The sequence below is a fragment of the Tupaia chinensis genome, unplaced genomic scaffold (genome assembly GCF_000334495.1).
Source record: "Tupaia chinensis unplaced genomic scaffold, TupChi_1.0 Scaffold141320_1, whole genome shotgun sequence".
NCBI classification, from domain to species: Eukaryota; Metazoa; Chordata; class Mammalia; order Scandentia; family Tupaiidae; genus Tupaia; species Tupaia belangeri.
The window spans coordinates 239,827-254,647 of NW_006201183.1; the positions used below are offsets into that span (position 1 = coordinate 239,827).

A 14,821-nucleotide genomic window follows, 5' to 3' on the forward strand; every position below is an offset into this window, starting at 1 on the left:
GAGAAATCACCCTCCAGAGGGGATGGTCATGCCGCAATCCCTTCTCCTCCATTCTCCTCTCGGGATCTTGGGCACGCACGCACACGCGCACGGAGTGAGTTTTAAGCCACTGGGTCCGGGACACGAACTGCGGTCGACTACGTGGGAGTCCAGCGACATAGCCATTACGCTAACTGCTGGTTCCCAACAGAGTCTTGTAGTGTCACGATCTTCCGCCTCAGCCTCTCCTAACTAGGGTTACAGGTGTGCCCTTCCGAGCCCAGAGTGTATAACCATCTGGGAAGCACATCTGGGCGCCTATTGGGCCCCAGCTTCATGGCTGGGCCCCTTTGTCTTCTTGTGAAGAAGCTACTCTACGGGCCAGCCCATGCCAGGGGCCAAGGCAGCTGGATCTCACATGGCTGACTGCGTGGTCTGGGCCCAGACCCAGTGGCTTGAAAAACACACAGGGTGCATGTGCAGGCATGCCCAAATTTCCAAAAGGAGGGGCATATGGAGAAGGGATTGCAGTGTGACTGTCCCCCATGGGAGATGCTTTCTCACTTTCTGTGTCTCTGTCGCTCCCTGAGAACACATGTGCCCTATAGCAAATTAAAAAATAATAATAATTTAAAAAGAGAGAGAGAAGGATATACTCTCGAGTGGGCAGGTGGGGGCGTATACTGTGCAGTGAATTAGAAGTTCCTCCAGCAGCCCCGCTGACTGAACAGTGGGGATTTGCTCCTGGAAACACATCAGGGTCCTGACGGAAGGTCATGCCTCCTCCTGCCAGGCTGCTGGATGCCAGGTGTGGGGCACAGACCCTGTCCTGAAGGGTTCCATCCCGCTGGTGGAAGCACCTGCTCAGGAATCGGCCGCTGACAGGCACGCGCTCTCGTGAGGGCATGTGCTGCGGCCTAGGGAGCGAGGAGGAGGCCGCCCCTCAGCGCAGCATCCATGAGGGCCTCTGTCAGAACACACCTCAAAGTCTCAAGGCTGTGTGTGGCAGGAATCCCCACCAGTGCAAAGCTCTTGGTAAAGGAAGTAACTGAGCTCTGCCTTGAGGGGGCTGACCGACAAAGACATGCCCCAGGGTGGTTTGCTGTGAAAGGTGCAAAGACGGTGCCCGCCCCAGTAGAGTGACTCCTCCTCTGGGGAGAGGCCATGTGACCCCGTGGAACTAGAGGTCAAAAAAGCAAAGAAGGGGAGCCAGCAGGTGGAGTGGTGGTTAAGGCGCTGGACTCCCACGGCCAACCACGAGGCAGGGGCCAGCTTGAAGTGGGTGTGTGCTCAAAATCCCAGGAGGAGAATGAAGGAGGGGTTGCACTGTGGCCATCCTCCCGTGGGTGATTTATCATTTTCCCTCTCACTTTCTGTCTTTCTCTGGTGACCACGCATACCCCATAGCAAAAACTTAAAAAAAAAAATGCAAAGAAGGGCCAGCCCCACGGCACAGCAGTCAGGCGTCGTACACTAGTAGTAGGATCCCTTATTTCTGACCCAGGTTCAAGTCCCGGCCCTGGCTGCTTGAGAAACACACTTGCCCCGGATTCTAACAGGGTGGGGAATTGGGAGGTACCTTCTTGCTCTCCCTCTGTCTGTTTCTCGTGGGTGTGCACACATGCTCTGGCATTAAAAACGACAATAAAAATAAAACACAAAGAAGGTTGAAAACATACTTGGAAGAAAAGAAAGTCCTTTGACGCTAGTAAGTACTGGGACAGAGATGAGAGAACTGACATGGTTCTTTTCTTTTCTTTCTTTCTTTCTTTCTTTCTTTTTTTTTTTTTTTTGAGCCACTGTGTCTGGGACTCGAACCTCGGTTGACTACCTGGGAGTCCAGCGACATAGCCATTACGCTAACTGCTGGTCTCCTGACATGGTTCTTGTGCTCATGCTGTTGGCCAGCTATATTGCTACATTGCAGCCTGTCGACTGTCTCGGGACCACATCTTGTTCGTCTCTGCCTCTCCACCTGGCACCATATTTCTTTGCTGGATGAATGAATGGGTGGATGGATTGGAGACATCCCAGAAGTGAGCTGGTTCTCAGGAACATATATAAGAGTTCACCTGGGGATAACTTCTAGGTGGTAGTGGCAGAAAACAACCACCGTAGGCAAGTTTATCATTTTTTTAAAGGTATATGGGTAGCCCATGGTGTGGTCACTAAGGTGGCCAGATTGCCTGGACCCAGCAGCTTGAGAAACATGCTGGGCACATGTGAGTGTGTGTGTGAGTGTGTGTGTGTGTGTGTATGTGAACAAAATCCTGGAAGGAGGGAGAAATGGAGGAGAAGGGATTGTGGCATGACCATTAACCATGGGGGTGCTTTCTTGCTTTCCCTCTCTCTTCCTCTCTCTGTCTCTCTGGCAAGCACGTGTGCCCTCTGGCAAAATTAAAAGAAAAAACAAGATATGTAAATTGTTTTGTTCACAGTGCATGCTTCTACCCTGTGTGTTTATCGCAAAGCATACGAGTGTGTTTGACTGTGGAGTTTGCGATGGTCTGAAGCTGGCACCTGTGTGTGCATTTTATTTACAAATTATTACTGTGCCTGATTTCATCTGGTCTATTCATGTGGAAATTTCTTCAAAGGAATGAATTCTGCAAGGTTTGGGGAAAACTGAGTGCTTATATGAAAACTGTATTTCCTACTGATGGTCTGAGCCGTGGTTTGAAAAGAGTAAATGTGGCCTATTTGAGGGTCTGCTTTTCCACCCTCTTCTCACACAGTAAAGTGACTTGTAATTGCCGCTCTCCAACTGGATCCCGGACCAATGGCAGTGATTCATCTGCACGCGTTGCTAAAGTGCTGCTGAAGTCTGCAGTGTGTTTACTGCAATTGTTTAGATGCCCTAAGATCGGACCGTCATTGGTGGCAATGGAAGAATTGATAAAGCATTTCTAACAGGCAATAAAAGCCTTCCTTGGGGCCAGCAGGTGATGTGGTGGTTAAAGTGCTAGACTCCCGGATGGCCAACCACAGTTCGAGTCCTGGACCTGGCTGCTTGTTTTCTCACTTTCTCTGTCTCTCTCTCTCTGGTCAAATTAAAAAAATAATAATAAAATAAATAAAATTAAATAAAACAATTTTTAAAAAGCCTTTCTTAGGAATCATTAGAAGTCAGAAGCAAGATGATTTTCAGAAATACAGGATTCCAGCATAAATCTACTTTTTAAATACCTCTAGCTAGGAGCACGTGTCGTGGTGTTCTAGTCCGTTCTGCTGCTAGTGGCTGGAATGCCTACGTCTGGGCACTGGGGGAACAGACGCTTGTCCAGCACACAGCTGGGACGTCCAAGGTCCAGCGGCCACATCTGGGTGGCTTTTCCTGTTGGTGGGGTCCAAGACCTTGGAGGGAGGGTGTCACACTGTGAGGGAAGAGGCCTGTGTATTCATGTCCCTGTCCTGGTCTCATCCTGTCTTCTAAACCCACCAGGAGCCAACCACAGGGGGCCCAACCCTAATCACGTGATCACCCTCAGGCCCTGTCTCAGTACCGTGAGGGCACTACGCTGCCTCTTAATACCATCATCACAAGGCCACCAAGTTTTAACACGTGCCTATGGGGGATATTCAAAACCAAGCGTGTGAGAAACACGCTGGGCATGTGTGCCCTCTGGCAAAATTAAAAGAAAAAAAAAAAGATATGTAAATTGTTTTGTTCACAGTGCATGCTTCTACCCTGTGTGTTTATCGCAAAGCATACGAGTGTGTTTGTGGAGTTTGTAACGGTGGTGTGGTGTAAAAGCCTAAGAGGTTTTCACTCTCTCTGCCACCTACATGGTGTAGTGCATTGCCTACTTCCCCAAACTCCCGTGTGCTGAGTTCCTAAGTCATGTCATTTCACACACTTTGCTACAAGGGTCCGTCACCCACACAGCCCTGGGGCTAAGCATACACAAGTCCATACGGGAAGCCTTCACCTTCTTCTGAAGCATCGGTTATTGACTGTTGTTGCAGAGAGAATGAGAAGTTGGTTTATGTCTTGTTGGAATGACAAGTTTTGTGAATCTTCTGTCCCTATTTCTGATCACCCATTTCTTTGCTTTCTTTCTTTTTTCTTTTTTGGGAGAGGTTTTTGCTATAGGGCACGTGCACTTGCCAGAAAGAGACAGAGAGACAGAAAGTGAGAAATCACCCCCCAGGGTGGATGGCCACACCGCAATCCCTTCTCCTCCATTCTCCTCTCGGGATCTTGGGCACGCATGCACACGTGCCCGGCGTGAGTTTAAACCACCAGGCCCAGGACTTGAACTGCGATCGACTACATGGGAGTCGAGTGACATAGCCATTACACTAACTGCTGGTCCCTCCTTGCTTTCATTTTTAAAAACTAAAACAGTAAAAGAATCTAAGGTGAAAAATGAAAGCCCCTTTTAGTTTTCTTCTGCCAGATCCATTCTAGCTCCCCAGAAATAAGAAGGGCTAGTCTTATGGTATGTAATACTGCTGCTTTCACATTTCACCTTGAGCATACATACCGAGAGCCTCTGCTCCCCGCTATGGTGCATGGAGGTACTGTCAAGACACCATTAATGCAACCTCAACACCTGTTTTATCTGCCCACAAATGGGAGGGAGGGGCTTCAAAACATGCTTAGAAAAAACGCATATTGTGTGGGACCAGCAGTTAGCGTAATGGCTATGTCGCTGGACTCCCATGTAGTCGACCACGGTTCGAGTCCCAGACCCAGCGGCTTAAACTCCCTCCGGGTGCGTGTGCATGCATGCCCAAGATCCCAAGAGGAGAATGGAGGAAAAGGGATTGTGGTGTGGCCATCCCCACTGGGGGGAGGGTGATTTCTCACTTTCTGTCTCTCTGTCTCTCTCTGACGCACCCGATAGCAAAAACCTCTCCAAAAAAAGAAAAAAAAAAAAAAAGAAAAGAAAATGCATATTGTGAAAAAAATCTATGCATGGATTTAAGAAAGAAATCAAAATAAACTCATACTTTAATTCCGTTTTCCCACAAACTTCTTTTTAAGGTTTTTGTTGTTGTTTCTTTTTGCCATAGGGCATGTGCACTCACCAGAGTGAGAGAGGCAGTGAGAGGGACAGTGGGAAGTCTCCCCCCAGGGGGATGGCCATGTCATAGTCCCTTCTCCTCAATTTTCGTCCTAGGATTTTGGGTACACATACACACATGCCCAACGTGGTTTTCAAGCTGCTGGGCCCAGGACTCGGACAGGGGTTGGCTATATGGGGGTCCAGCACCTTCACCACCACATCACCTGCTGGCCCGCCACAACTTTTTGAAATCCCCTCATCTATCCATGTGTCTGTCTGAGGTCCCAGACTTACGAGCTCTGGGCTCTATACAACCTATAGGCATATTTCATATGGCTTGTCCTTTTTGAAAGATACATTGATTGGCCCCAGCACCTGAAAATCAGGATGGTCAGGGCCAGCAGGTGGTTAAGATGCTGGACTTTCACATGGCCCATCACAGTTAAGACGCTGGACCCTCACGTGGCCCACCAGACCTGGTGGTTTGCTTTCTCACTCTTCCTTTCTCTCTCTCTCTGGTCAAATTAAAATAATAATAAATCAATTATTTAATTAAACATGTCTTTAAAAAAAAGGAAATCAGGATATTTCACATAAAATCTAGGGTCTGGTGAGCCTTCAACAATAGGATGGCCTGTGACCCGAAGACACTTTCTAAGGGAGCAACGATTGGCTCCAAGTGAGTATTAGCGGCCCTCCGAAGACCCCGCCATTTGCCTCCCGCTCCGCTCCACTGCCGCAGCTCCACTGCCGCAGCTCCACTGCCGCAGCTCCACTGCCGGCAGCTCCACTGCCGCAACTCCACTGCCGCCGGTGGGGTTACACCTGGCCAGAGGCATGCATTACCTGCTGGTCCTATAAACATCTGAGTTTGCAACTCCATCCCTGAGTGTCAGATTTCCGAACTAAAAGTGGTATAGATAGGGTGATCACATAATGAGTTGCCCAAACTAGGATACCTGGAGAGTAAAAAGAGGTGGTATTGATACTCAGGCCAGGGTCACAGGTATAAACAAGGGCTGAGACAAATGAGGTACGCGGCCTCCCCGCCCGTAAAGTATGCCATTGAGCCCCTTCATTTTACTGAAAAAACCGAGACCTGTAAAGGGGAAAAACTGCCAATAGTAGTCACCGTGTGAGTTAATGACAGAGCTACCCTAAGAGCCCCGATTCCTGTGAGCACCATGTTCTCTGTGAAGGTGTTGGTTTTTACAGGTAGTAGTTATCACATAGCTAACTTTCTGTAAGAGCCTACAAACTACTGGGGTAGCTTACATCATCAATGGCATTTCTGTTCTGGACCTAATGAAGGGTTCAGACCGTAGCACACCCAGAGATGTTTAAAACAGTGGTGCTTGAGAACCAGAGTATAAACAAAAGTGAAACTTCTCATTTTACTAGGTACGACAGAAGATATATTTAGAAGTGCTAATTATCCAGGTTAGAAAACGCACACACACACACCAAAAATCCACCATTAAGTAAATATCTGATAACTATTGGGTTGTCAGAAAAATCATGACCCATTTTTGCATAGAAGAATATAGAAAAATACCTTGTGACTTTTCTGATGACCCAATAGCTTGCTAAAAATAAAAAAATAAAAACTTTGTGTTGGCTTCTTGATCATTGGCTATTGCCTGGTAATGAATATTAACTGTGTCTTTTTTTATTTTTTATTATTTTTTTAGAGGTTTTTGTTATAGGGCATGTGCTCTCGCCAGAAAGAGAGAAAGAGAGAAAGAAATCACCCGTCGGCGGGATGGCCAAGCCGCAATCTCTTCTCCTCCATTCTCGACTCTTGGGATCTTGGGCACGCACACACACACACGTGCCCGGCGTGAGTTTAAGCCACCGGGTCCGGGACTTAAACCACAGTTGACTACATGGGAGTTCAGTGACATAGCCATTACGCCAACTGCTAGTCCCTTTACTGTGTCTTCAAGAGCTATCCAAGATCTCAAATTCCCAAATCTTTTACCAGCTGTCTGCTGACCTGTTCAGTTTCTAGGAGATATTTACACAGCGAATATTCCAAGTGAGACCAGCACATGCTCGTAATCACTTGTGCGGACTCTGGCCCACATCCCCATCCGTCTCCCACCCCAGGGCACTGTGTAGGCCTCGGGATGCGTGGTAGCCTTCAGAGAAGATTGGGCCAAAGGTCAGCCTGAGGAGTCTCCTTCCAGTGCCTCACTCGGCTCCATCCAGGGGGCCCTGTAAACCAGAGAGCCATCTTACCATGTTTGCTACACACGATGGAGGGTAAAAGAAGAAAGCCCTTCTCGTCACGGCTGAAGGCAGAGCTGGCCCAAGTCGGCCACCCCGTTTCCTGTGCCTTGGAGTCCATGCTGGTCAAAATTCACTTCCCAAATGTGGGACCCTCACTCCAGCAGGAGACAGGGCCAAGGATGTCTGTGAGCACACGGGGCTCATCTGGCTGCGGAGAGCCGAGAACAAGTGATGTGAACAAACACCCGTCCCCTACTCAGCCCCAGTCGTGGCACCCTCCTCTAGTCCTGGAGCAACTGCCCTTTCTTCAACCTTCATCAGAGCTTCATGGGGGGCTCGATAGAGGAAAGGACCAGTAACCAGCCACGACCTCTAGACTCAAATCATAAACCGCACACGTGGGTGACCATTTCTCTAATGCACCTCAACACACTTTCACAGGATAAAGGTATTTTCTAAAATAATCCCTTTGTGTAAAACAGGCCTCTCGAGTTGTGCCGCCCCATAGCCAGAGCCTTTGAAGTGATGAAATTTTGGTGATATTGGCATACGTAAAAACTAATGCCAAATTAATTACATCTGTTCCTTCTCAGTTTTTTTTTAACTGATAGAGGGAGCGCATGCTTGCCAAAGAGAGTGCGAGAGACAAAGAAAGTACCCTTCAGTAGAGTGTGGTCACACTGCAACCCCTTCTCCCCATTTCTCCATCCTGTGGGCATCATGCCCAGTGTGTTTTTCAAGCTTCAAGGACTGGGATTTGAACCACAGTTGACCACTGGGATCTGGCTCCCTTTACCCACGAGGCCACAGGGCCAACCCTGATTTTACTTTTTAAATGTAATTCCTAGAAAAGCTAAAATGGCCCATCTTCCCAGTGCCATGTTCCCATGGGGCAGTGCTGTTCTAGAGGCGTGTGGCAGGTAGTGACATGAGGAAGAACGGCGTCACATGCTCGGGTAGCACAGTGTCCTCACATCACAAGTCTGGATGGATGGAAACTCCTAGTCTGCTGCTGCTGGAGCATGCCGGTTTATGAGCAAGGCTTCAGTGGTGGGGGCGGGAGTTCCTGACGGGCCTTTGTGTTTACGTTGCTACGAGAACATGGTGAGGGCGCCCAGCACATCCTTCAATAAAGATGAATTAAGTTTTTGCCATAGGGCTTGTGCACTCACCAGAGACAGACAGAGACCGTGAGATGGAATGTGAGAAATCACCCCCCGCATTGGGGATGGCCATGCCACAGTCCCTTCTCCCCTCTTCTGGGATTTGGGGTGCACACACATGTGCCTGGCATGATTTTCATGCCACCAGGTCTGGGACTCGAACTCCGGTTAAGTCCAGCGATGGAACTATGCCAACTGCTGGCCAATTTTTAAAAGGATGAGGTCCACATAGTGGCTCAGTGGTAAGGCAATGCTCTGCAATGCTGGAGCTACATGGGTGGGCCCCAGGTTCGCATCCCAAGGCCTCCTCGTACATCCTGTGAGCTGGGCTGGCTGAGGCTGGGGTGGATCATGGCATGAAGACCTGTTGGGGGAACCTTTCTCTCTTTTTCTCTCTGTCTCTGTCCTCTCAAGAAATAAAATTAATATACTTTTAAAAAGAACTAACCTCCTCCTCCATGTTTTCCAGCACAGCTTGTTGCCTGCGGTGCTCCCAAGGGGCCCGTTCTGACACCAGCTTTTAGGCCTCGATGCCATATCACGCAGAAGGCACGTGGGCCTGCAGTGCCGGCTGCGAGAGCCATATGGAAAAGGCATACCATACACATATGCGCAGAGGAAGCCAGAAGGCTCGAGAGCCGTGTGAATCCCATCTAGCGTCATCTTTTCCTTGCCTTTGAAGTTTTTAATCATCGAAATATCTTTAGGCCGTAAATAGAATCATGTAGTGAGATGGTTCTGAATTAAAACCAAATATGTACTTTTGTTTTTATATGGACGGGGACTGTGTATAGATGTATGAAAATGTAGCTTGAACATTTGGACACAGACGGGTTCGACTTCCCAGTGAAGTGTATGGAGAAGGCTGTCTCAGTGAGTGGATGGCGTATGTCAGTCTGCGCGAGCAGTTTTTCATCTGGAAGCAGAGAGTCCCTCCTACTCTAAATAGCTGGAGAGAAAGCGGTTTCTGTTTCCGCCCAGTTGAGGTGCAGAGTTCGCTCAGATGGCTGTCAGAGACTGATGGCCAGGGCCATTCTCTCGACCACACCTCCCACCGCAGAGAGAATGCAGCAATGGCCCCAGGAAGGGGTGGTACCAGTTGGGGCCAGGCTGCGGGCTGTTTTCTTCCTTTGCAGTAACCTCTTTTCTTCTTTTCTTTCCACTTCCTCTAGGCAGGACAGGGCTGCTTGCTGACCTCTTGCCCAGTTTTGCTGTGGAGATTATGCCAGGTACCCAGTCGTTGAACTCTTCATTGGCTTACTTTGCCCTTCTGTCTGTTTGCTTCTGTGTTAGTCACTAACTGCTTCTTCAATTGATTTGTGCATTTGTCATACATGTCTGTCCTCTTTTCTGGGATGAACAAAAGCCCATTAGAAGACGCTTTACCTTTTAGTTGTATTGTTTATGGGCCCTGTGAGAAGAATGATAGTTAAAAACCCGCTGAGACGGGGACAAGCCCTCCAGTGTGGGCACAGAGGCCCTTTGGCAGTCTCCGCACCCACCTCAGTGTCTCTGCTGTCCCCGACAGCACTGTCCTTACCCGGGTCGTTATCTGCAGCCCTCATTCCCTAAGCTACGTTTCACCTACTCATTACTGTAAACCATGTGACTCACAATTGTCTTTTATTATATTAGCTAAAATTCTTTCCATTTTAGGATACCTATGCCCCCCCCCTTGAAAAATGCACATTTACAGACTTACATTACTGTGTATGCAGTTTTAGGGACTTGCTAGGCCCTCTATGTAGCCCTAGAGAAGGACACCTGCCCAAATGTGCATCTCTGTCCTTCGTGTAGCTTCGGTTGGGCACACTGGCCTAGGCCAGCTCACATCAGTTTGCTGCAGCTCGATCGTCCCTAACTGCATGGGGCTCAGGGAGAAACAGGAGTGGATGATGGGAGGAGTCACACCCAAACTCAAGAACTGAGAAAGGATACGAGGGGGGCTTAAACAAATTAGGCAAAAAATGGAACTAACACCCATGTTTATTTTAATACAAAAGAAAACATTTGAAATCCATGCATGCATAGTTTTTTTCATAATTCACACTTTCCATGAACTCTTTGAAGACCCTGCCTCGCGCCAGTCAGTCTTGCTTTGGAGGGCGTCTACTGGGATTTAGGAGCTGCCTAATAGCAGACCTAGTCCTAGACAAAGTCCTAGCTATTGATTTGGGTTCAACTCAAGTTTTTAAGAAACCTCCAGAGTCAGGGCCAGCAGGTGATGTAGTAGTTAAGGCACTGGACTCCCACATGGCCAACTGTGGTTCAAGTCCCGGACCCAGGAGCTTGAAAATCATGGCAGCCATGTTTGTGTGTGAGCCCAAGATCCTGAGAGGAGAGTGGAAGAGAAGGGATTACAGTGTGGCCATCCCCCTGGGGGGCGATTTCTTCCCTCTCACTGTCTCTCTCTGTCTCTTGCCAGCAAGTGCTTGTGCCCTATGGCAAAAACCTTTTTTTTAAAAAAAATCCAGTCTTGAGACCAGCAGTTAGCATAATGGCTGTGTCTCTGGACTCCCATGTAGTCGACTACGGTTTAAGTCCCAGACCCGGTGACTTAAACTCACGCCAGGTGCGTGTGCGTGCGTGCCCAAGATCCTGAGAGGAGAATGGAGGAAAGAGAATTGTGGCATGGCCATCCCCCCGGGGGGTGCCGTGGCCACCCCCCCGGGGGGGGGGTGATTTCTCGCTTTCTGTCTCTCTGTCTCTCTCTGTCTTTCTGGCGAGTGCACGCGCCCTATAGAAAAAACCTCTCAAAAAAAAAAAAATCCAGTCTTCATAAATTATTGAAGAAATATTGTCTTAAGAATCAGCCGGAGCCTTACTTAGTTGAGCATCACTAATTATTCTTCCATGCATGCTGCCAGTCCAGTCCCCTCTGATTAGCTGGCCAGCCCAAACACGGGCGTTCTTGTTGAGGCTGTTCTCAAGGACACCAATAGGTGCCTCTTTGTGATCTCCTTAGCCAGCGTCTCTCAGTCCCTGAGCATTTGTTCATCACAATAAAACAGTGTTCCTTTGCAGTGCTCCAAAGTAGGGGTTACATCTGCCAGTCTCCAGAAAGAGTTACTGTGTTTCTCCTATCTGGCCCTTTAAATCTGAATGTCCCTTCCTTCTGACTCCAAGAATCCTTTCATGGATAATATTCTTTTGTTTCTGAAATATAAGAGGTTTTCAAGATATTCATGGAAAATGCTTATGGAAAAAAAGAACTCTGCATGGATTTCAATTTTTTTCACCCTAAAATAAACTTTTACGTTCCATTTTCTCACCAACTTTCTGGACTTCCCGTGTGTAACCTGCCCGTCTTATTCCTGACTGCCTGACCCGAGTTGTAGCCACCACGCCAAACAGCTCGTCTAAACCTCAGGGCTCGGTCTGTCTCAGGTCTCACTCGGTTAGGGTTATTGCTCAGGCCTAGGCCAAAGCCTTCTGCTATCTCCAGAGCATTCTGTCTAGGCTAGGCCTTCTCATCCCCTAAGGAAATGTAGTTCAGGCAGAGAAGTGAGGGGAACATCTAGCCACCAGAAGTTGGTTATTTCCTTTTTGAGGAAATTATGTTCTGAACAAAGGTCAAATAACTACATAGCATTGTCCCAAAAACCTTTATATAGCAAAAAATGTCATATTCTCAAGCTTCTTACTAAATGTCCATTTAATTGAAGAAATATTTAAAAACAGCAGTGTATACTCATGGTTCATTGTAAAGAGATTTTTAGAAGATAGCGTTCAGCCACAGTGAATCACTGTAGCCTTTTGGTTAGAATTCATTCATTTTGCTAGAGGGCATATGTGCTTGTCATGGAGAGAGAGAGAGAGAGAGAGAGAGAGAGAGAGAGAAAGAGAGAGAAAGAGAAAGCACCTCCAAAAGCAGGTGGCCATGCTACAACCCCTTCCCTTCCATTTCTCCTTTGGGTATTTTGGGCATGTCCAAGTGTGTCCTTCAAGGTGCTGGGTCTGAGACTTGAACCACATAGTCAGTCATGTGGAATCCAGCTGCCTTAATCACCATGTCACCAACTGGTCAGCCTTTTGGTTTTTAAAGGAGAGCGTGGTTCCCTCCAGTCTACCAGGCCTCTGGGGCGGTAAGTTGGATTTACAGCCACGCCCCAAGAGCCTGACACTAAGACAAGTCACCTGAAGACCACAGTTGTTTTATCGAAGCCAGATGGAACTTGATTCCTTTCTCTTCATCTTTTGCTTGGGCAAATGGGGCAGAATTTATGTCAGAGCCGGGGGAATAGTAGAAGTTAACAGGCCTGCCCCACCTACATGTCAGCTCTGCTGGCCACCAGCACTCTGAGCCGCATTAGCTACCGCGGGGCTGCTGCCTGGCTCTGTCACCCGAAGTTAACAGGCCTGCTCCACCTACATGCAGCTCTGCTGGCCACCAGCGCTCTGAGCCGCATTCGCTACCGCGGGGCTGCTGCCTGGCTCTGTCACCTTGAGTGTGACCAAACCAAACCCACTCTCTGGGCAAGGCGGTGGTGTCTTCTCTGAGGCTGTGTCTCTGGTCTCTAGCATGGTTGGCCATCTGTGTGAGCAAAGGTTTGAGTCTCAGCTCAGGTGCTGAACAGGAAAGATGTTATCGGGTGCTCCAGCTCAGCAGGGAAAGCAGGGCCTGCGTCACAGAAATACGGTCTGTGTTTCTGAGGGGACTTCAAAAAGTTCGTGCAAAAATGAAATTAAAATACAAGTTGATTTTGGTGTGAAAAAATTGAAACCCATGCATAATTTTTCATAATATGCATTTTCCACCAAGGTTTTGAAGATCCCAACACAGATATAAGAACATTTGTCAGGACTTAAACTTTTGTTTTTGCCATTGTGCATGTGTGCTCACAGGGGAGAGAAAGAGAGAGACAGAGAGGGACAGCGGGAACTCACCCCCAGCACATGGCCACGTCACAATCCCTTTTTCTCCATTCTTCTCTCAGGATTTTGAGTACACATGCACATGCATCCAGCATGATTTTTAAGCCATCAGGGCTGGGACTTGAACCACAGCCCACCGTGTGGGTGTCCAGCTCCTTAACCACCACACCACCTGCTGGTCCCAGGACTTACACTTGTATAGACAAGATTCACTTGACTACCAAAGACAGGTATGCAGAGAACCCACCACTTTGCAGCCCAGGAGGCATGGTTCCACTCCCTGTAGCCAGGAGTCTCTGTTCTTGTCTTATCCTGTGTGACCCCATGATTAATTTGGCAGTCTTTCCTCAGTGGAGACCTTGAAATTCTCCGTCGCTATATGCTGGTCATTATGTGTGCCCAATAGCACGTAAATCACCCTCCTCCCTGTTCTCCACTTCCCTGCTCCTGGGAGTCTACACATCTCTCTCAGAAGTCTTCTTGAGTTTGGGGGCTCAGTCCCCCATTAAGATGCTTTCCTCCCCAGGTCCCTCCCAGGCACCTCCTTCCACAGGGATATACCAGCACACACCCTGTCCGGAAGCAGAGCTGTCGCTAGTGTGCCTTTCTTTGTGGTCCTTCCAGAGTGGGTGTTTGTTGGCCTGGTGATCCTGGGCATCTTCCTCTTCTTCGTCCTGGTCGGGATCTGCTGGTGCCAGTGCTGCCCCCACAGCTGCTGCTGCTACGTCCGCTGCCCGTGCTGCCCGGAGACCTGCTGCTGTCCGCAGGCCTGTGAGTCCAGTAACCGGGGACAGATGTGCAGTGACCCAGACGGCCACCTCTCCATCTGACAACTGTGTGCCCAACTTTCTCCTCCACCTCCTTCCTTTCCATCCAGAAGGCTGGCTTCAGGGATGACCATTCTCGTCTGCCTCCCCACCTTCCTGCATTTGTGTTGGCCCCACCTCCCATGCTGCAGTTCTCACTGACTGTTGATGAAAGGAAGCACAGACTCAGGATGGCGAGGCTATGGACTAAGGCTGTGTCCCCTGCTCAGGGCATTTGGGCTGGTCATTGCCCTCCTGTGCAGAGACCCTCCCGTTTTCATAAGCAGAGTGTGCAAACTGGCACCACCCAGCCATGGCGGAGTTTAACTTACTGCCATGAGAAAATGGGCCACACCGGGGACTGGTCCTCACCCGGGGGTTCACAGCTTTGCGTTCCTGGCCAGGCCCAATAGGCATTCAGTGTGGTGCCCCTGCCTTAAGGCAGACACCCGGCTGGGAGGCACATGTGTCTTCAGCAGTAATGCGATTTCCAGGAGTCGAGTTGTTTGCTCTGCTTTTGAAAGCACAAAGCAGGAGCCCTCTGCAGCCCACTGCTTGGTCTCTCCAGAAAGGGTCTGGAATCTTCTGGAGGCCGCTTCGGGCAGCCCCTATGTCACGCCCCCCCCTAGAGGGGCCGAGGCAGCCCAGACAGCGTGGTTGCAGTGGGCTGCTCCTGTCACTGGGTGCTGCTGTGACAGCTCCCAGAAACACCTAATTACTCAAGTGCCAGGCCCCGAGCACTGTAATTCCCTAC

At 49.1% G+C, this 14,821-nt stretch overlaps 1 protein-coding gene across 1 annotated transcript in view; it reads left to right on the forward strand.

The window, feature by feature from the left end:
- The window catches only part of ILDR2 (immunoglobulin like domain containing receptor 2), a gene marked incomplete at both ends in the record, with an annotated part of 73,500 nt that overhangs the window by 38,732 nt on the left and 19,947 nt on the right, over positions 1–14,821 (forward strand). The window contains 2 exon segments of the mRNA XM_014581941.1: positions 9,559–9,615; positions 13,886–14,032. Coding sequence (XP_014437427.1) covers positions 9,559–9,615; positions 13,886–14,032 — 204 coding nt within the window.